Source organism: Tauraco erythrolophus, chromosome Z (genome assembly GCF_009769465.1).
Source record: "Tauraco erythrolophus isolate bTauEry1 chromosome Z, bTauEry1.pri, whole genome shotgun sequence".
Classification (NCBI taxonomy): Eukaryota; Metazoa; Chordata; class Aves; order Musophagiformes; family Musophagidae; genus Tauraco; species Tauraco erythrolophus.
Genome location: NC_141496.1, coordinates 11,116,497 through 11,139,207, shown reverse-complemented (window position 1 = coordinate 11,139,207; position 22,711 = coordinate 11,116,497). Strand labels below are relative to the sequence as shown.

Here is a 22,711-nt window from a genome sequence, read left to right as displayed (position 1 = left end):
TAATTAATCCTGTAGTGAACAGGTTTCCTACCTAGAACACACTATTCTGAGGAAGAAAAAATGAAACATAAAAGGAATTCATCTGAGAATACATCAAAATGCCAGTTTCATGTCAATAAGGTACAACTCAAGACTCTCAAGTGGCATATATCTTTGAACATCCTTGCACAGGAGAAATTGGAAGTCTCAAAGTGGAACCACTTGTGCTACCTGGCATAATTCAACATGGCCCAGAACAAAATGGCTAACGATAAAAAGACAGGTTCAGTGGCACATCTAGAGAATAACGATTTCCAAGGCTGGCCATCATGCACAAAGTGTGCTGGGTTTTATCTATTCCAGGAACATCTTCCTGGAATCATGAGCTACTGCTGACAATGACGGTCACCAGCAGCTGCTTCAGATGAAGGGGCTGGTGTAGTGAGGAGTTTTAATTCAAAGTGAGAAACGCGGAGTTTAGGGGAACAGGTTACAAACACATGCCCAACGTGTCTCACGCTGTGCACAGAAAAAGAGTCATGTTTCAAATCAGAGCTTTTTAAGATGTTACTCTAAAACCATCTGGCAATGAGATATTTTTATGTCCAACACAGCTCTCCTTTAACTTGTGTTCTTCCTCTTTAGTCTACTTTCCCAAATATTTGGGAAAAACACTCACAATTCTCACCCTTCCTCTAAGGCAAACTGACTTCGTTTGAGGTAGGGGAAGCTATTTCTCAAGACAGTATCTCCTATGAAAACACTGTGCAAAGTTTTTTCCATTTAAACCCGGCAGCAGTTAGCACAAATGGCTCAGGTATCCTCTACTGGGACGGGACTGCACTGCAAGAACAGGGGCTCTCCAGTATGTGAAACCTGCAGCCTGAAGCCAGCAATGCCCTGAGATGTACGTGGAAGACAACCATGGATAACACATTCCTGTGCTGCAGTCAGTGTGAGTCTGAGTCATCCTGAAGCCTAGAGCCACCATCCAGGTTGGTGGGACCAGAGCTGATTCAGACCCTCTCTGAAGGCAGAGTCCCAGCTTGGCCCCTATAAGAGTGTATGTCCAGGCGTTTATTCAGTGAGCTCTGCTCGAGCTGTGCAGGGGCAGCTGCAGCTGAGTTCCCAGCTCTGCTCTTGCCAAGTACAGTGTAGACATTTTGCCCCTATGCTAGAGCCCATCAAACCGGTGGAAAATACATGGATGAAGGCTCAGCAGCTGGAGTCTATCCCGATCACCCTGTGCACACACAACTCCTGAGTCCTCATGTCTACACTAACACATGTTGCAGGAATCTCATCTGGAGGTGACCAACAACGTAAATGCTATCATAAGCTCATGGTTTTTTTTCCCCAAGCCAATTCCTTTCAGCACTCTCAAGTGAAGAGCTTTTCCCCAGGGTTTGCCCACTCTAAATACCCTCTCCCTGATGGAGATCTGTTCAAGTTTTCTATTATAGGTAGTCAGTTAGGTGTCACAACTACTTCTCTTCATCTGGTACACAGACAGGTGGAGTCATCAGTCCCAAGAAGCAAGTAGGTCAATTTGCTTGGGTACTCTTCCTCCTACATTAAAAGAAGGCAACAGTACCTGAGTTAGGTACATATTGCAGACAGCTTGAATACAGTCCCTCGAGGGCATCAGGATCTGCCCTTGGATGACTGTCAGCAGCTCTCAGTGACGTTACCTTGAATTTCAGAAAACAGACATTGGCACTTAATACTTCCATTTTTCCTTCAACACCTCTGACACCTTAATAGTGTTTGTGATCTTTTTTCTCCTGATCTCTGAATCCCTTAAACGCTTATTAGACTAATTAGCCTTCATGATACCACAATCAAATTGGGCATCTGCTCAGAACTGGCCTTTTCTGTGCTCCCAGAAGCCCATGAATGTGGCACAACCTCCTGTCAGTGCTTTGTGGGTTGGAGCATTTGACGAAAGAATCAAGCAATTGTGCGCGTAGTGTCAAGAAGTTAATTCTTTCCTGAAGCATGTGATAATCAACCCAGGATTTTGGCTGCATGAGATGATTTACAGCAAAAGTTCAATTATGATACAGTAAAAATAAAGAACCATTTGAGAAAGGAAAGTGTGTGTAAACAGCAGAAAGGAGACAAGTAAACACAGAGCAGCAAGTCATTTGCTGTACCTAATCATGATGGGTATTGTAACACAATCAAGGATCTGATGCTATTTTTCCAGTGTAATCTTTAATCTGACTATTTTTGCGGTGCAAAATTAGCATGTGAAACTCATAGCTCTTAGAAGAGCCTACCACTTTTAATTTTTATTTCTTAAAGGCTGTTTATTTATAAGGTTGAGGCTATTCAAACGCCTATTTTTTCACAGAGAAATAAAGATTAAAACCTGTGTGTTCACTGCTACGTACAGCAGGTTAGTAGGGCAATAATCCATTCATTCAGGCAATAGTATCATCTTTGTCTATGGCAGCTGGTAATAGCTCCTGTCCAGGAGGAGATTAGACCATTTATCCAATCTGATTTGAAAATTCTCATGTTTCTGATGTCATTCTTACAAAAGAAATAATGCTTGATCAGTTTTCATGGCACGGAGGCTGTTAGTCACTCACACTGACAAAATACAATTGGTCAAAATCATCCTGGCCACGGGTCTGACTCGAGCATTTTGCAGGCAGCCACAGGCAGGATCTGCCTGCCTTTCTTGAAAGGTGACATCTACTCCTGCAAACACAAACCCCTCCAGCTGGCCCTCAGCTTGCCAAAGCTCAGCGGTGACGTGACACACGCACACTGACTGATGAGCAATTCCTTCCCTTTCTATTAATTATCCTTCGAGGAGCCCTTTGCCAACACTGAAATACCACGGCCCTGCTGACACCTGCCCTAAGCAAAATAAGAGTATTTTGGTCATTCAGCGCCTAAAAAAACAAATAGGTTTACCTGCCACAGGTAAAGAAGAGGAAAGACAAAGGAATTATCAAATCCTCAGGTCAACCTTACAAAAACTGGCCCAGTAAGATGCTCAGATGACTGTAGAAAGCAAACAACTCCCTGGGCTGCTGAGGAAAGTCCCTGCTAATACGACCTGGGAACAAATTCCTTCCAGTGCCAACCTGGCATTCAGAACAGTCCTAAGCAAAGCCACGAGGGCAATGTAGAGTTCGGAGGGACTGAAAAGAATATCTGTTCTGCTCTGAGGCAGGATCAGACACATCCCTACCATTGGTGATAATTCACAGAGGCTGTTCTCACAAGCCTCCGACAACAGGCACTCAACAGCCTTCTTGTAGGTACCTCAGTACTAAGTTGGTCTTATAGAGGAAATTTTCTTTGCCACAAGTCATACCAATTATTTCTTACCATCTCCTCAGTGGACACAGAGAGCAATAGTTCATTTTTCTTTTTATAACAGTCTTCAAATGGGCAAGAAAAGGTTGCTGTGTCATTGCTTCTCTCTCTTTTTTCCCAACCAAATAAAACAAATTGCTTCAACCGTTGCTTCCAACTCCTGCTCTCCAAGCCTACACCATTCCTTTTCTTCCCCTTCAGCCCTTCTATGCAGCTGCAAACACAGGGTACAAGGCCACCCCTGGGAACTAGCAGACAGGAGTTACAACCTCCTCTATCTTATATTCCTGCTAATAAATCAGAATGACACATGTCTTTGTGCAACAGTATTGCGCTGCTGATCATTGGTGGTGATCTGCTATACTCTCCCCTTCTGGCACCCTGCTGTCTAACCGGTCATCCTCTGTTTCGTATCTGTGCACTTCATTTCCCCTTTCTAAACATAGTATTTGCCCATGTCTTTATTGGATTTCATCACATTGATTTTGGGCCTTTCTTCCAATTTATCAAGATAATTTTGAACATAATCATGTCCTGCAAAGTGCCTTGTCCTCCCAAGGGGACTCCCCTATTCTGTAATCGGAGTTGTTAATGAAAGTATTGACCAAAAGAAGATCAGGACCGACAGCTGGAGGGTCTCACTTGAAGCATCTTCAGAGTATGACAGCAAGCTCTGTATAACTGCTCTTTGAGCACACTGTCTGGGCCACCCAAGCAGCTTCTTTATGGTGATTTTACCTAATTCATATTTCTCTACTTTGGTTATAAGAATGTCACTGTGTGAGCTTGTATCAAAAGCTCTAGTCAAGTCAAGATGGATAGAGGTGATAACCTTGACTGCCCTCCCCTTCTTCATGAGGCCTATTTCTCTGAAACAAAAGAAAGAAAAGATATTATACTGGCTTGACAATTTATTCTGGACAAATCCATGTCGGCTTTTCTGAATCACCTTATTATCTAGACATTTACAAATGGTTTTGCCTTTTGTTCTAGTGCTTTTCCAATTATCAAAATTGGTCTGGCTGGTCAGTAATTCCCTGGGTCCAATTCTACCATTTTCCTTCAGCTATTTTTTCACTTCTTCCATCCCTTTGAGACCTTTCCACCTCTTCGTGGCCATGCTTGTCCTACAGGCCAGAGTGCAGCCTGATGCACTGGTGTGCTAGCATCAGATTCTGGGCTCTGGTACCCTATCCATGCTGCTGTCTCTCCTGCATGCAAGGACAATCCCTTTGAGGAAAAGCACCTGCAGAAACCTCTTTTGCCAGCATCAGCTCTACAACATCACTTAAAAGTGTTTTGGGATTGATTACTGCAGACTTCATATGTATCACTATTCCAATCTGCCTCTGTCACATATATGTGAATGTGCACAAGTCCATAGGCAACAGTAGAGTGATGCTTCACTTCCTCCATGCCCCAGAGCACATCCCAACCCTGCCTCTGAGTCAAGGTACTCAACCAGCTCGGATACTGTAAATGGGTTTGCACATAAACACCAGCCTCTGCTTAAAATACAGGGTGGATGTAGCCCAAAAACTCCCTAAAATGCTTGCTAATGATCTGAAATTGCTCTGGCTAGTTCTCTAAGTACTCCAGGATATGTTTAAACCAATCTTGCTGATGAGTGAGAACCTGTCTCATCTAAATATTCTTTAACATGTTCTTTCCCTATTCTGACCTGTGCTTTCATTCTCTTGTTACATGAATCACACTAAGCAGCCAGTCTCAGACACTTATTGTAAGATTAAATAATACAGCATCAAATATTTCATCCTTCTCCATACCGCTCAGTATTAGCTGAAAACTTGCTTTAGTAATGAGCCTATATTCTTCATTCTATTAACTCCTAATATACTTCCCAAATATTTCCCCCGTCCCTTTTACGTCCCAGAATGATCACAGCTCATTTTGCACCTTCACTTTCTCTGTATTAATTTGTCTTTGTGCTTTTCTGCAATACTCCGCTTCAGATACATGTTGTTGTTTCTGTGCTTCAAGAGCTTCTTCGTAATTCACTGCCAAGCTCTAGATGCAGCTCTATGGGCTCCTTGGAGAGTTTGCCATTCCGCCCAGCCCAGTAGCTCAGGGAGTTCACTCATCTGGTTCCATAGCTGGGTGCTATGGAACACAGTCTCTTGCAGGAATCTAGCTTTGCATCACGGGAGCATAAGCGCTTCTCAGACCCTCTGGGCTCTCCCAGCCACCCTGTTTCCCCTATACCTTGAGCACACAGGGCTAAGCAGAGAGATTTTGACACTTCTCCTTACAGTGTCTGAAGACTTTTACTCAAGGCTTCTCACTGGCAAACACCTGCTCCTTGAGTAAGCATGTGAACACAGCAAGGGAATCAGCCCTCAGCTCTCTCTAGCTGTGTCTGCCCTGCCAGCAAAGGACAGACACAAACCCACTGTCAAAACTGCATTTCCCCAGTGTCTTTATGCACAAGCCTAGGCCAAAGCAAAGCACCAGCAGAGCTCTGGGGCTCTCTCAAGGTCCAAGAGCTGAACACATGTTGTGATTTACCAAGGGCACAAGCTCTCATGGTTGTAGGTTGGCTGCATCCATTACACAATGGCCTAGGTCACCAGCTGACAGACGAACAGTGTGGATGCTTGCAGAGGCAGACAGACCAAACTCCACCAAGAGTACCCATCCAAACCTGGATGTGTTAGTCCAACAGTGGGCACCTTTGGTCTGTGTAGAGGATAATTTCTCGATTTTGCTGCTATCCTGTTTTTTCGTCTGCCTTAGCATCATGCTGAGGGCTCATGCTGAAGTGCTGATCTATGATAAATTGCTCCATAGGTCACACTTTCTGGAGCCAGGCTGATCACTCTAGTGCTCTGGAGTTAATTTCTCCTGGTCTCCCCGATAGCAGTCTCTGATTTGAGCTAAGAGGCAGTTCTCACTTCTTCCCTCTGTCACCTCCAAAGGTGTTTCTTGTTGGTTCCTGACAGTGACTCTCAGCAGAATGACATCCAGAAACATCAAGTCATTACCAGCAGAGAAGAAATCTTTCACATTCTCTTCCTGACAATGACAAATAGCTAATTTTTTGTTTATTCCCCTCCCTGTGTCACTTGCCTCTGCTGTTTGCTCAAGGGATCCGCCGTGGTGAAAGTCTCCTAAGACAGTCAGTTGATCCTGAATCCACTGGCTTTTTGTTTTGCTGGAGCAAATAGTTTGTCCCTTCTCGCTGCTGAGATGAAGTAGTACTTCTACAACAGTCCCCGGATGCCCTCCATCAAGCATATAGCCAGCTCTTCTTTGCTTGCTGCTTATCACACGCCCCAGCCTGGCACCATAAGTGAGCCTTGCCACCTCGCTGAGGATCCTCAGACAGCTACCAGAAGTGAAGCCAAGGCCAGGTACCTGGAGAAGTAAATGCAAAAAGCAAGGCTGCTCCCCTGCAATCAGTTACAAGAGATCGCCCCAGAATGACTCACTAGGTCATCTAGAAAGTACAGGCTAGTTCACTCATATGAAAAGTAACTCCAGCATTAGTCTTTATGCAGCAAGAGACAGGTAGAGCAAGTTTTACAGGTGAGGAGCAGGGCAGTGTCTGGAGTCTCCAGTGCTAGCTTGGACAGCAGTACCAGTTGTCCTCTGTGGAGGTGGGATGAAGGAAGACAAAGCTTCACTCCTCTCCATGGTTAGTCAGGATAAAGGAGGTTAGCTGGGATACAGATGACTCACTTTGACTCAAGGCAATAATGAAGACTTTAAAGAGCTGTGATAACTGAGCGCAGACTGCTTACTCCAAGATTTAGATCAAAGCAGCCCAGTCAGCCTCTTTGGCTAAGTCTGTACTTGGGTGATAGGTGTTCCTGGGCCCTGATTGCACTTTGATCATATGATACCACTGTGGCAGGAGAAGATTTGGCTGTGTCCTGGGTACCTGTGGAACCGGGCTTCCTTCCAAAGGTAAAGCTGAGAAGGCAGGCAGGGAGGAGCCATGGCGAACCCCAATCGGTTCTTCAGTGAGGGGAACCAGAACTATGGGGTGGCCAGCATGCCCATCTTGGAGCCAGGATGGAAGGGTATAGCATTTAGGGCTCCATCCCTGTGGCGCATTCCCAGCAAAAGAGGATTGCTGAGTTGTATCAGGGCTTTTTACCATACCTGTCTATTAGACTGGGAAGCAGACAGCCTTTATGCTGCGGAACATCTACCAAGAATGACAGACTCCGACAAAACAAGAGTTTTGGTCAACGTTGCCATACAAGAACATTTCGGTTTGTTCTCAGAAGCCTTGCTGTGAAAGCCTAGTCCTTTTCTTCATCCACTTTCCTGAGCTCTAGACATAATGCTGGTAAAAACACAGCAGACGGATGAATCCAGCCACAAGTAAAGAGAAGCAGCCACCTCGGAGAGGGATAATTAAGCCTGTCATATGGGGAGAGCTGGGCTGCCACTGTCAGACTCGAGAGTCATGCACATCCAGAAAAGCAACGCTCACAAGTCAGGGGACACTAAACCTTTCTGCCACTGCCTGAGACACTTGCATGGGGAAGAAGTTGGAGACTCTCTTTTGAGGGGAACGTGACTTTTTGAACCAGGAAGCCAGTGCCTGCCTAAAGCCAAAATCAGATATCCTGGAAAGGTTCATCTGACCTTCTGTCTCTTAGACTCTGTTTATCGTCTACAAAGAGGAAGGCAGGTCCCACAACAAACTACAGGTATATTAAGGCCTTCCTTGTTTCAGTTCTATACAAAAAGATAAATTGTAACTAGACGTTTAGCAAAATTAACTTTAAGGAGCACCGGCCACAATGCTGAGATAGGACAGATAAACCCAACTCTGCAAGGCCTGATGAAATTCAAACCAGGGTGCTTAAGGGAGCATCTGAAGCAATTTCTGCATTAGCAATTACCTAGGAAAACTAGAAGATGGGAGAGGTCCTGGAGGATAGGAACAGGGCAAAAATGCCCCCAGGAAACTCAAACCAAAACCTGTTTTGAAGGTTAGGTTAAAGGACCAGCCAGCCTAACGCTGAACTTTGAGAGCTGGAACAAAGTATTAGTCATCCATACATATGTACAGGATCAGAAGATAAGGAACAGTGAATATGGGCTTGTCAAAAAAAGATCTTGTCAAACAAAATTTATCTCCTTCCTTGGCAGGGTAATGGGTCTAAAGGATTAGAGGGAAGGAGTAGATGTAATTTGCCTTTAATTTTGTAATGCTTTTGGCATGCTCCCTGTGATGTTTTCAGAAGCAAGCTAAGAAAATAAGGTCTAGATGGAATTACTATGAACTGGATGAGTGCTTGAAATTGAATTTTCAAGAGTTACAATCAGTGATTTCCTGACCACTTGGGAGAACATCTATAGATGGTTTCCACAAGGGACTGTTCTCAGTTCAGCTCTATTCAATATTTTCATTAGTAAGATGCATAGTGGATTGCAAAATACACAGAATATTCACAGATGACACAGTTTAGATGCAGAAGATTCTGTTACGATCAAGACCCAAAGTTATCTTGACAAACTGGAGACATGGTCTGAGAACAATAAGGTGAAATGTGAGAGGGACACAGACAGGAAGAGGAAAGTATATAAACAAGCAGAAATTAGGGAATTTCTGGCTAAGTGGCGGTAGTGCAGAAAAGGATCAAAGGTTGATGCAAAGTGATACTGCTAGGGGAGTGGAGGAATTACAGAAATCCTTTTCACACGCATTAAGAGGTGTGTACCATGTAAGACACAGTAGGTAACAACTCCAGTCTGTCAGTACTGGTGAAGACAGCTAGACTGCACAATCTCATTTTGAAGAAAGCACTTCAGGAATGATATCACAACATCTGTGATGGCAGATGGGAAGAAGAGGACACTCTAAAGGCCTCTGCCAGTTCTTATTTCTGTGATTGACGAACAATTTCCCAGTTCCAGAAAGGAAGGTTCAGTCTGATTTTAAATTCAGTCTCACCTCTCACGAGTTTACTGCACGTCATGTTCAACCACAGTCTGACTGCTTCATTCACTGCAATAGATGAGACTGCTTTGTATAGCAGACAAATGTTTTGAGTGTGAGTAAAAGCTGAAGAGATATAAGTAAAAATTACTTTCATTTACATACGTATATAAAACCTTAAAAATAAATTCATTGAAAAATATTCCTATTTAAAATCTAGGTTTTCTTTCACATCCAAATGTTTCCTCTATGACAGTAATCTGCAAATAAGAGAGCTGCTAAGTAAAGGAGGGTTCTCAGTGCTATTCTGTCCTTTGTAGAAAAATTTGTTGACGTTTTACTGTAAAGTCATGCAACAAGACAGAATGCATCAGCTCAATGTGCTTAGGAAGTAAACTTGTCCCCATGACAAAAATCATCAAAGAGATAAGGTCTGCAAGGACTAAGTCTTCCTAAAGGTGAGCCAGCAATATTTAAGTACTTGTCTGTACTGTTTGCATTAGAGAGGAAATGGTTTAGACAACTGATGAATGTCAAAATGTTCAAAGACCTCAATTCCTTCCAGTCAGTTTGGGCTTCCTTCATCTCTCTTATATCGTTAACGGGCAACTCTGACCTAAGGTACTCCTTGTCATCATATCTGAGGCAGAAGTAGGGACTTACTCAAATGTCTCCTGACTTTACCTACCCTCTTTTTGTGTAACACAGCTTTCCCGATAATCAACATGCCAGTTAGGACAGTCAGTGTGGCTGACAGGCTTGGTAACAGTAGATAGGTACTGAAATGAAGGCAGCTGCTTCATCTACAAAGAAGTTAAGGAGCATTCAAGGCAGTCAGCTTGGCAGAAGCATATCTTACCAAGCAAGGATCCAGGAGGTAGAACTCCTCAGTCTACAGCTATGACAACCAAAAGCATCTCAAAACACCCTGGAACAGAAGATAAAGCACAGCAAAGCCTGGGTTCTGCTGAAACAGCCCTTGACCACAGGCCATCAGTCACCTGCCTTATGGGCATGAGACTGACTGTTGGCTTTATTCACGGGTACCAGCAAATATCAGGCTTATCCAGTGGAAGACGGTTTCTCCTGCTACAGGCAGCAGCAGGAATTTCCCATCTAAAAAATTTACAAATGCCTTCTCTCATTCTAGTAGTATATTGCTACTTGCAAGCTTTACTACGAGCCTTCCTGGGGTTTTCTCCTCGAAAGTTCTTCAAAGCTTCCTGATAGCTGAGAGAAAACAGTTAGATGTGTTCACCAGCAATGAGGACACAACACTCCTCATTTGAAAATCACTTCTCTCCCACAGCTAGATCAAGCGCCCCTCACCTTGATGGCATCTTCCCGGGATTCACAGCCCTAGGCACCATCTCTTGAGCACCAATGAACTCAAGGGCTCAAGATCAGCAGACAGGAGCAGAGAATCAGGCCCACCGCATCAACGCATTCATACACAGCTCAAGAATGTGGGGTGTAGAAAAAGGGCAGCAAAACCTCTCCTACCAGAGAGCACATTCAGTGATCCTGGAAGGGACTCAGCATTGAGCTGAGCAGAGAGCACGGCCATGGGAGCATCACTGATGCAGGGTAAAGGCCCAGCCTGGGGCTTGTGCATCACTCATGCTTCAGAGACTCAGATTATCTGGAGGAAGCAGAGCTCAGTTATAAATAGCACTGGATATGGCTGGTCCTACTTTCAGTTTGTTTTCTTCCTGCTGGGATTCAGATGCTCTGCTTTGTACAGTGTTTCATCAGGAATCTGCTTGTTTATTGCCCTCACAGCACTTCGCACGGTATTTATTAGGCTGGTATGTTAACAGTCGAGGAGGGAGGAACCAGACATTAGACTCTCACCTGTTTGTCCTGTCAGTGGCTGTGTTCCCATGTCAGACACAGCATGCAGCTCAGCGATGGGGGCCAGAGGCCAGTAAAGCTCAGGGGTATTTAACCAATCGCAATTCACAGCTCTTGGTTTCAATTCTGACTGTGCTCATGGAGCAGGATTTCCAATTTACGGACAAAATATGAAGTTCTCCGCTCTGTGTGCAGGGAAAGCAGACACACACGGCAGGCAGGCTGGCATCCAAATCCCCAAGCTGTCTGATGCTGCTAAATCAGAGCATTATAGCATCTGTAATGTGCCTGACGGAAGGTTCCCGTCATCACAGGCTCGAGCGGGCTTGCAGCAGGGACGGGGAGAGCCAGCCTCTGGGCCTGCCGGGTGCTGAGGGTCCCAGATACTGCACCAAGCTGTGGCAGCTCGCTGTGGCCTCAGGGGCGGGAGCAGGGTGGGAGCTGGGGCCAGCCCCGGCTCCCCATATCTCACTGTTTATCTGTACAACCTTGCTTGCACCGTCCCTGCCCAGCCTGCCTCTAGCTCTGCCCTTATCGCTCTTTCATCTCTATTCCATCCTCTTCAGAGAAGCACTCTGCTGTTTCACAGGCAGCATCAGTGCCATTAAGACCCATCTGGTCCATACGCTTTCTACTCTTGTTTTGAAGATCCAGCAATCAGCGATCACATTTCATAGGCCAGCAAAGAAATACTTTTTTTCCACTAAGATCCAACATAGTTTCCTGATTCCTATTAAATGTTTAGTTAACTTTTGTGACTGCTATAAAGCAGTAGAATAGGATTCTAAGATCCAAGCAACCAAACAAACGTATTAAAACTTCTCTGCCTTTCAAACTTCAGACTAACATTTTCCAAACTCCCAAGACCTTCAGGGTCTCTTAAATTTTGTAAGTGAAGTTTTCTCCGCAAAGTAGCAACAATGCAACTAACAGGGAAAGAAAATTACTTATACTTTGCTTGCAGACACCAGAAAATAAAAAAAAAAAACAATCTGAAAAGCCACAATAAGATGGTTTGGATCTTAAGTAAAAGGAAGAGGAGAGACAAGAACAATATAGTACTAGAGAAGAATCTATTTAGCAAGCTGAAGTGGGAGCAGAAGACAGAAAGTAGGTTCAGCATTTGTATGAAGTACAGAAGGAAAAACAGCATCAAAGTAGAAAAACCTTCTTTTCAGACAAACGTTACATAATCTGCAAGGGATGCTTTGCAAGAGAATTTCTAACCCACAAGGATCCATACCCAAGGCACAATTTAAAAATAACCAGCTACAGAAACCGAATCTCCATAAGGTACCAGTCTGATACCATCTCAAAAAATACAACATTGAAGTTAGAAGATCAGGGATTTCGTTCATTATTGTCAAAGACACTTAGGAAGAAGCATTTGGATGCTTACCTTGCCTGGCCTCAAAGTGGCTCGAAGTGTCCAAATGATTTTGAACAAGATACAAACATGCTGCAAAAAATTTTAACCAGTGTTTCCGCCAGAGCTGTGTCTTGCACTTTCCGCCACCTCCACCACGTGTAAAGGAGCCCAAAGATTCCGGATGGACATCCGTGGCTTAGCAGTGCCTTTCCCAAAACGGTGAAACTTGACTATGTGAGAGACAGGATTTCTTCCAGCTGGGCTATGACACTGCAGTGAGCTCTGCCAGCAACTAAGGACAACCAGAAAGCTGCTGATCTTGACCCTGTTTTCTACAGCAAGAATATGGCAACCCTTCCCAAGCATAGCCCTTCATGCCCACACTTCCCTCCAGGAGAGGACAAGGGAGCAAACACCTGACAGATGTTTGTTGGTTACTACACGCCTCACAGTACTGCGGCAAGGAGTGCAGTGTCAGGTCCTCAACACACCGTTGCAGCTGCTCCTGCAACAGCCTGTTACTGGACTCAGAGTTCAGTGCATGGAGCAGGATTGCAGCTAAGGACTGTTCTAACAAGGATGCCTCTGATGGATTGAGGTATCTGGATCCCAAATGCAGGCTAGCTGGCCCATGGATGCTCATCCCACTCCTCTGTGCTTCTGTGCACGTGTCAAATGACTGAAGTGGCCTCTCTGGTGAGGATACAGTGGACTCCTTTACTTCCGGGACATCAGAGGTTAATTAGACTTTTTGCTGTGTTTGCATTGGGCCAGGTATGCAAGGCAGAGCTGGTAGTGAGAAAAAAGTAGGAGAAAGATGGGGCTGGAGAGGAAGGTCCTCCGTGCAGACATTGCACTGGCTGAGTAGGAGAGATGCGGTTTGCCTGTGTTACCCTAGAGGTGTTGCTCACCAGCCTGGGCTACAGCTCCAAGGATGCCATTGCATCTTCCACAGCCAGGAGGAAACAGCCTGCCTTTTGTAGGCAGGGTCTAAACCTTAGTTAATTAGTTAATTACATTTAATTCAATTCAAGCCAGCTGGGTAATAATAATTGGATGCCATATAGAGGTTTTGTGCTAAATGATCCTCACAATCAAGTTTCTGTCCCGTTATCCCTTCAGGATATATTCTCCCATTTGCCAGCTCTCATCCTGATGCTCCTCATATCTATCTTGGGTCCAGCCTTCTTCGTTTCAGGTGTCTGTTGCTGTTCTTTTTTCTCCAAATTTCTGTTTCTCCTCTAGAGTTATGCCCTAACAGTATCGTCACAGAGTTGAATGAGGTTTTATCGCTGAACTACCCCCAGCAAACACCTATTTTGTGCTCATTAACAGTAAAGGCAACAGGAAGGGCATTTAGCTGATCCTTATTCTGACCTTGATAGCAACCTTCTGTCTTTTCTTTTCCTTTTATTTCCTTTGCATCAAACTCTTTGTTTGCCTGAAGCCAAAGGAACAAAATATTATGTGAAGCACTAACATCTCAGAGGCAATGCAAGCTGCAAAATCTGTTTGTCTGACTGCAGATGACAGATTTAGGAGGCTGCCCGTCATCAGAAATAAAACAATGTGCTGGTGTGACAGTAGATTATGAACAAAATGTTTTTTCTTCTCCTAAATGCAGTGAATACAACCAGCTTCCTGGAAAGGCCCTTTTTAGTGGAGCTGTGCCCAGCAGCATGGAGTGGGGTGGAGAAGAGCAGGTCATGCTGACTTTAAAGGGATTCTGTGACTGAACTCATTTACTTCCATCAGCAAAATAAGACCTCAGTCGGTCTGGAGTGGCTTTATGAACTGCTGAGATTCGCTGTAGACTTATTTAAGAACTTAGATTAGAACACAGAAAGTAGAGATGGAGAAGGAATCACACAATTACGGGGCAAACTCCTGCAAGCAAGTCTCAGGTATGTTTTATCTGGTTTACATTTGAGATGGAACTTCCACAAATTCTACTGGGAAATTATTCTGCAAACTGACATTCCTTCTAGTTTCCTTTGGCAGTTTGCAGCCTATTACCATCCTGCCTTGTCCTTTTTGTCCTAACCATAAGCGGCACATTTAACCTGAATGGCATTTGGTGAAGAATTAGCAAGCAGTGGACAGCCCTTTATCCTTCCATGCATGAATATAAATCAGAAAATAATTCTTTCAGGATGCCATCTGAAGCTCCATGGTATCAGCTCCTCAGGGAGGCCAGATCAGCTTCAGTAAATTACCAATGAAGCAAGTTGCTTTTCTAACCAGTGATCTCTCCATAGCAATTCCAAACCACGCTGAGCACATGGGCAAGCCTGCCACAGCTGAGATTTGCTCTAAGCACAGCCAGAAGAAATGTTCCCTTTGCAGATCTTAGGGTCAAAACTCTTCAGTGGGAATTTAGTCAGTGATTCTGATGGTGGGCAAGTAGAAAAAAAAAAATTATTTCCAACCCTCTGCATTAGTATTGGCTCTGTACTAGACCCAGCAGCAATCCTTCTGGTTTGATGTGAAAGTGCACTAGAAGCACACAGTGGAAACAAATCTGTTGAATAAGATGTGTTTTAGGAAGAAGATTGAACAGCAGAAACAAATGTTGACACAGCAGATAGTTTCAGTTATCAATCCCAGTTTCTAAACTGCTCTAGCTTCCAAATGCTTCAAATCTAAAATATTTAGTATATCCTAGTGATGAAAGGTAAGAAAAAAAGCATTTTTCTCAGCTGTAAATACCCTAATCATCACCTTTTTTAAAAAATAGGGAGAAAGAAAGAATAAAGTTTAAAGGCTGGTAAAGGGAGAAGCTCTATACTTAGAGCCCCTTCCCAGAAGGGTGTCACCTCTCCCCAGAAGAGACTGCTCTCATGGTCTCTGAGTGGCATAGCTTGGTCAAATTGTCTCACTTTGGCCACCCTCATTAACAATCTAGAGGTAAGCCGTGGGATTGAGCCACTGGCTTCAACAGACTCCTTGCCCAGGGACTTGCTTTCTAGAAGTACTTGGTGATGGAGAAGATCATAGAATCATAGAATCATGATGGGAGTGTGAGGATTCTGCTGACTATTTGGAGCATTATTTTGATTAAAGTGGGACTTAGCTTAATTCCACATAAGCTTTTGCCTAGCAGAACATGACAGTTTCCCAGTTTGACACAGTTTCCCAGGAATTGACTCATTTTAAGCTAGTGTTCACAGCCAAAAGCAGAGGCCGGAATTCACTGACCTAGGAGACCGTTTCTACTTCTGTGTTCCTGTAAGGCCTAAGGTTTCAAGGGTGAATTAGCCACATTGCACTGCATGCATATACATGTCTATGTATGTGTTTATTCCTTTCTGGCTTTGGATCTTAATCAATTGGCAGTAAGGAATTAGAAATGTGTAATTTAAAACAAGTCAGAGTTTTCAATTATTTACAATGCAGTAGCACTTAACACACGGAAGACAAAGGCCAAATCTATCAGAAGCCATTGCTATGCTCTTTAAAAATATGGGGAGTGGTGTCAGGCAGACAAACTCATTCTTAGGTAACAGAATTAGAAAATTTGTATTATTCTATTTCGCTCTTAAGAATGGGCTATGTCACATCAGCTTTGTTTTATGCAAACTTACTGAGATATCACTAAGTCACTGAAGATGAAATGGCACAAAAAAAGAGCTGTCAGACTGCTTTACTCACTCCCCATTTTGCTTCCATTGTGAAAGGGCTGTATTGTTTCAAAAGGAAGGAGCCAGGCAGTCCTGAGAACAAAGGTTCCTAATTGTTCAGGAGAACTTTGTTACTTTTCTAATTGGTCTTCAAAGTCAGGAGCTCAAAGTCTCTACAAAAGTGAGGACTGCGCAGCGTGGTCTAGATCTGAAGACCAGGCTTCAGAGTAGTTGGAGTGTTGGTGGGGGAGAATAGAGCATCTTTGAACTAGAATAATTTAATGCTGAATGAGGAGTAACAACCCAATGTCTCAACCTAACAGATAGTCCTTCATGTCGCTTCTTCTCCCATCAAATGAAGAGAAAACCTTTTCCAAACTTTTTGGCTGCTATTGACAAATGCCTACAGTTCAGATCTTTCCAAGAGAGGTACGAGCTGTTCTCCTGATTGCTGTGTACCACCTTACTACTACCCTTGCTCCCTATTTTCGTAGTAAGTCAAAAACTGTAAAGTTTACTTAAAATATTGGTACTTTATTGCAGAAGAAAACTTAGAATAATGATTCTCAGCACTCAACCTTTGGAAATAAAACAAACAAGCAGGAACTACCAGCCTACTTGCTGTAGGCTACTCATACCTATATCTATCCATATCCATGAGGTAGTTCCTCTCCTCTTCAGAGCTGTCTCCCTAGAGTACCTAATGTTTTTTTCCACCTCTGACCCACGTTGCTGCCAAGTGGTACACATATCTACCTCTAAAAACCCCACACAGACTGCTTTTACTGCTGAACACACCTGCTTCTGGTCTGTAGGGATGAGGCCACTAATAATACCCCTAAAGTATACTCTGTCCTTCCCAATATTATTTGGGGCACAAATGATATGGGATTCTGGCATCTATAGTGTGCAGTAACAACTGTTGACCTCCCTTAGCATGCTGCAGCAAGGCCATGAATACGTGCACATAGGACTTATGACTTGGTCAGGCTTTTTTACTGGAAGCCTAAATGGCAACGGAAGGAGCTTGAAGCTCGGAGTTCTCTGTGCGCGTGTATGTGTGTGTGCTTGACGCGTCGTATTGTGATAAAAACCCGTGGCTGGGGTACTATGTTAACCTGTAAGAAGAGCTAAAAATGTTTGCTAGAGGACAAGCAGCAAATATAAAATTCAAGTCTTCTCTGAAATGTTACATTTGCATAACCTCTCTGTTTATATCAAGCACCAATCTTGCTCTCGGCATATTCCATATTTATCTGCAGTTCCATCAGAATCCCTTGATTTCTTGGACTTTTATCAGAAGATGCAAGAACAAGGAGCCATGGCTGGGGAACAATCAATGCACGGCATGTGCCAAAGTACAAGGAACATTGACAGTGTGCCTAGAGGTATGACTGCATTAGTGTCGTGGTTTTAGGCCGATCCGGCAACTAAACTCCACGCAGCCGCTCTCTCACTCCAGTAAAGTGGAGAGGAGAGAAATATAATAGAAGGACTGAGGGTCGAGACAAGAACAGAGGGAGCACCCTCCAACCATGGTCCCGGGCAAAACAGACTCAGCTTTCTGAAAGCAAGCCAATTTATTAAGAGTTACTTAAAGAATAAAGACAGGCAAAACCAGTTACTTAAAAGGATAAAAAGAAAACAAGGCCAGATCTTAAAATCAACACCTCTCCACCCCGCTTTCCTTTTCTTCCTGGCTCTACCTCCTCCCCCCAGCAGCACAGGGGAGCAGGGAATGGGGGAGTGCAAGTCAGTTCATCCCATGTTGTTACCGCTGCTCCTCTCTTAAAGGAGAAGGAGTCCTTACACCATTGTCCCTTGCTCCAGTGGATCCCCTACTCACGAGGAAAATCCACAAACTTCTCCAGCGTGAGTCCTACCCGCAGGATGCAATCTTTACCCCATCGGATTGCTCTGGCGCAGGCTTTACCACAGTCTCAGATTCTTAGGGAGTTGTTGCCACTCGCTCTGGTGTGGGTCGTCATATAGACTTTAAATGCGTTTCCATACACACTTTAAATGCGTAAATGTGTCAATGCATCTCGACCTGTGCCCATGATTCACAATAGTCTCAGGCTCAGACATGTCCTCTGAACAAAGCACCTCCCCATCAACAGGGGTTGTCCCACAGACTTCAGATGCGTACTGTCCTCAGGCTCTGGCATCTCTTCTCAACGTGGGTTTTCCATGGGCTGCGAGTGGGTCTCTGCTGCCCCGGGACCACCTTGCTGCAAGGGGGCCGCTTGCTGTCTTGCCACTGGTTGCAGGGGAAAACTCAGTTCCGGGACACCTCGTCCCGTTCCATCTTAACTGACCCAGTGTTGGTGTGGCTGTTTCTCTCAGATCTCAGTCTTCTGTGGGTGAACTTGGCCCGGTGGGCACCCCGGAAGCGGGGTGCTCCCTGAGTTCCCCTGGCGGCTCTGCTGCCACCGTCCTCAGTGGGCGGCATCGGACCGGCCCAGGCCGCCACCCGGCCGGGCACCGGGGAGCGAGGGCAGCGCCCCCCTCCCTTCTCCTCACTCCTGGGCAAAGGCACACCTTTCCGGTTCCTTTGTCCCAACTTAAATAGGGCAATTCACAAAGGCGCTGATTGGCTCAAGCTCCGAGGGGGATGGGAGTCCGATCTGATGGGCAGCTTCTGCCACCAGAACGTCCCCCCCACACCAAACCATGACAATTAGGCAGCCTAAATCACGTGACAGCAATAGTTAATGGCAGCAACACCTGTAGTCCAGGCTAGCAAACCAAATATATGCCCCTGCACCTCAACAAGCTCATACAGACCATGTTGAAATATGTGCTGCCACACTTTTACTGCTATAAATGAGATCAGAAGCTCATACACCTTCCAGTGCTCCAATCTTAACTCATACTGTGCTCTAGACATAACTATAACGTTAGCTGGATGTAGCAGCGTATTGACCCCAGTCCTTCACAACACCATCCATCTGGTGACTCTTTGTGACAGATGCCAGAGTGGTGTTACTTTAAGAGCACTACCTGCACATCACAATTCTTAATTCACTAGAATACGCCAACGTCAGCTACAAGGTAGTGTGTCTTGAATCCCAGTGGCAGCCCATTCCACAGGCAGTTGGTGCTGGATTTATTGTGCCCAACAGCGCTCTCTTTTAGGGCTGATACATGTGTTTTACACACTGCTCACCACTTGATGCCCTGTGATTTTGTATATTTGAAACATAAAGAGCTTTGCATGATGGTATATAGAGAGGGGACCAGTTCCTCCCCAAACAGAAGTCCTTTATTATAATGAAAACTAAGGAGAAATAATTGTTTATAGGAAACTTTTGCTGACATGTTTAGTTTCTGTTGAGAATCAAGGATTCATATAAATGCTTTGCCTTTCTGCATATTTCAAAATTAGCCTGAAATACAATTTCATAATCAATTGCCAATGCAGATATTAAACCAACATCTTTCCCATACAGCACTTTTTGCACTGTGCCCAAACTCCCAATTAAAAGCCCTATTAGAGGAATGGAAAAGCACCCTTACCTGCCACACTGGCTCCGTGTGCTTTCCTGACTTAGCACTACTCTTGTAACTGGGCTGGGAAGTTGCCTTCTTCAGGTTGTAGATGGCCACGTTGCCATCATAGAAGCCCACTGCCACAAGGTAGGGGTAGTCATTATGGAAGTCCAGGCACATGACGCCACTCTCACTGCTGAAGACATACTCTGGGAAGGAGGGGTTCTTCAGGGTGTAGAGCAGAAGCATGCCCCGGCCCTGCTTCATGAAGTCATCTAAACAAGGAAGAGCTTTGCTGTTAAATCGGTTTCCAAGACCCTCTGCTACTGAGACATACAATCTAACAGCACTCACCAATGCCTAAAACCAACCTGAATGCAAAGTCATGTGGGAAGGACATCAGTCACAGGATCAAATGGTCATATTAGTGTGCCTACATCTGAACATCCTTTCCTCCATTGATATGTCATCCCCAGTACAAGCCGACAACGTGCTTATGCAGAGAAACTACTGTTTTGCCAGGAGAGAGAGTTGAGAAGCCATGGAGGAAAAGCGCAGAGGAAAGAAGAATCTTATGGACACCTCTTTCTCTGGGCTAGGATTTCTCTAACAGAAATGCAGACTGAACCAAGGATAGAGGCATTCCAATTTTTGTGTTGGCAGTATTTGACATCACAGCCTCCACTGTTTCTTCACAGAAAAGCATTTCATTGAAGTATCTATAAAGCATCACATTCACTGCCATGACACATAATTGCACAATGCACAAGTCACTACAGTTTTATTTTCTGCTTATGTCCAACATCTCCTCCTTCCTTGGCATGGAAGCTCTTTTTTGCCAGGATTTTTCATTTTATTTTCTATTTACTTTCACCTTTCCTTTGCACTGCCTGAAATTAGCTCTCCCTATTCTCAATAGAACCGTTTTTCTTTTGTGTTTTTTTTTAATCGTGTCCTGACTGTCTCTGCAATTATCAGGTTTTTTTGCTTATCTGAAAAACAATTTCCAAATCCTTTTAAAGGGGAAGAAAGGCTGCTGATGTAGATAAGGTCTACAGAAGCAAAGAAGGAGCTTTCCTAATCTATGAAAACAATGCTCTCTCTGAGAGTATCCTAGCAATCTCTCCAAGTGCATTTTCTTACTGTTACATGCCTGCGGGCACACAGTATATGGGAAACACATTTATTGCTTTCTGTGCTTCAAGCACCCACTATACGTCCTATTTCCAGAACTGTCATCTCCTTTTAACAGTGCTTCCTACCTTTCCTAACATTTTGACCAGCCTGCAGGATAAGGACTTGGTAAATGTGTATCCCAGTGATAACACTAACTTCAGAGAACTCTACTTGGTGGCAAGCAGATCTCAAATCAGCATGCAGGTACAGACATTGCTTACCTCAAATTTATCAGGGCCACATAGAGAACATGCAAGGAACCAGTAAAGAAAACCACACATCAACAAAACTATTACTGAAAATAGCTCTATTTTCACAGGTCTCTCTGTACCTTGGAGCCAGGCAGGGTGAATGGGATCCTTACTTTGCAGAAAGGTGAGATTCCAATACTGGTATTACTTTAAACATATCTGAACCCAAAGACTATTTTTAATTTTTTTTTTTTTGAAAAGGGGGAAGTTTATTCCTAGAATTCTAGCTGAAAAGGAAATGAACTTGCTTTCTCCATCAGAGATTTGCCCTGTTCTTTGAATTCACAGAATTGTCTTTGTTCTTAGCCAAGTAATGTCATTGAACTGGCATTAAGTTGAGGTCCAGTCATGATAAGGATGAATCCCGCCTCTCCTCAGGAGCTAAAAAACTTGGGAAGGCTGTGGAAATTACCCACCACAAGAGACTCATAGCAGTATGGACTATTAGACAACCTTTGAATTCGACCTGTTTAATGCTCTTATTTCTCCTGGAGTGTGCTGACCAGCCAGGCATATTTCCAAAAAGTCTGTGGTGCACATTCATTTCCTATCTGTTGGCACCATGCTGAGGGGCCTCAGACAGCTGTTCCTCATGGTCCCTGCACAAACAGCAGAGGAGACACTCCTTCAGAGGGTGATTCAGCCACCAAAGATCTGAACTGGGTTTTGGAGGTGCTTATTTCTCTGCAAATTGGGCTGTATCATAGACCACCACATCCTTCAATTAGAGATGACGGAGCAGGTCTTTATTGGGTAAAATAACTCAGCAGCTTCAGCAAGTCCACCTGGAGGTTAGTCTGACAGGGGAAAAGCAAAGTCTAAGAATCATAGAATCACAGAACGGTTTGGGTTGGAAAGGACGTCAAAGATAATCTAGTTCCAACCCCCCTGCCATGGGCAGGGAAACCCTCCACTACACCAGGTTGCCCAAAGCCTCATCCAACCTGGCCTGAACACCACAGGGGTTGGGGCAGCCACAACTTCTCTGGGCAACCTGTTCCACTGCCTCACCACCCTCATTGTAAAAAATTTCTTCCTTCTTCTTGAAAACAAGCTCTGGCAGAGTGAAACATGGGATTCAGTTCAAAGATTAAGACCTCTAAATGCAGGTCTACCTGTGGTTGTCTGTGCACTCAGAGTCTAGGCTCCTGCTACCATCAGTAGAGATCAATCAATCCACTTCACCAAGTGCAGAAAACTCACCTTAAAGAAGATCCCTATATTTGGTCTTCTGTTTTACTCTCTGGGCTCCACTGGATGTAACAGCCAGCCTTCTACTGACTGTCAAACCCATCTTAATCCAGGAGCCGAATGCTACTCATTGTCTCCTTCATGTTATGAAATATTGCGGATGTGGGTTAAATCACAGATGTCTGAATACTACACATAAGTCTGGATAATACGATTGCTGAAGTACAGCCTATTTCTGATGAAAGGCAAAGTGATGAGAATAATCCACAATTAACACAGAAGCGCGGCACACAAATCCCAGTAAAACAATAACCTCCTGAGAGAAGGCATATAAATCCATTTCAATGAAGGGTAAATTCTCACCCAGAGTACTAAACTGTGACATACCAACATGTTCTTTAATAAAAAAACTTATGGTTTATTTTATCAGCCTTATTCAGTGTTCCAGAATGGCAGGGACAGCCCATACCCACAGCAGTGTATCTGTGGTATAGCTTTGAAGCATGGCCTTTTCAAAAGAAAGGTT

General features: G+C 44.3%; 1 protein-coding gene across 1 annotated transcript in view; it reads right to left on the bottom strand.

The window, feature by feature from the left end:
• Positions 1 to 22,711, bottom strand: part of DNAI1 (dynein axonemal intermediate chain 1) — a 174,537-nt gene that overhangs the window by 73,611 nt on the left and 78,215 nt on the right. The window contains exon 14 of the mRNA XM_086629225.1: positions 19,595 to 19,842. Coding sequence (XP_086485351.1) covers positions 19,595 to 19,842 — 248 coding nt within the window. The remainder of the gene's footprint in view (positions 1 to 19,594; positions 19,843 to 22,711) is intronic.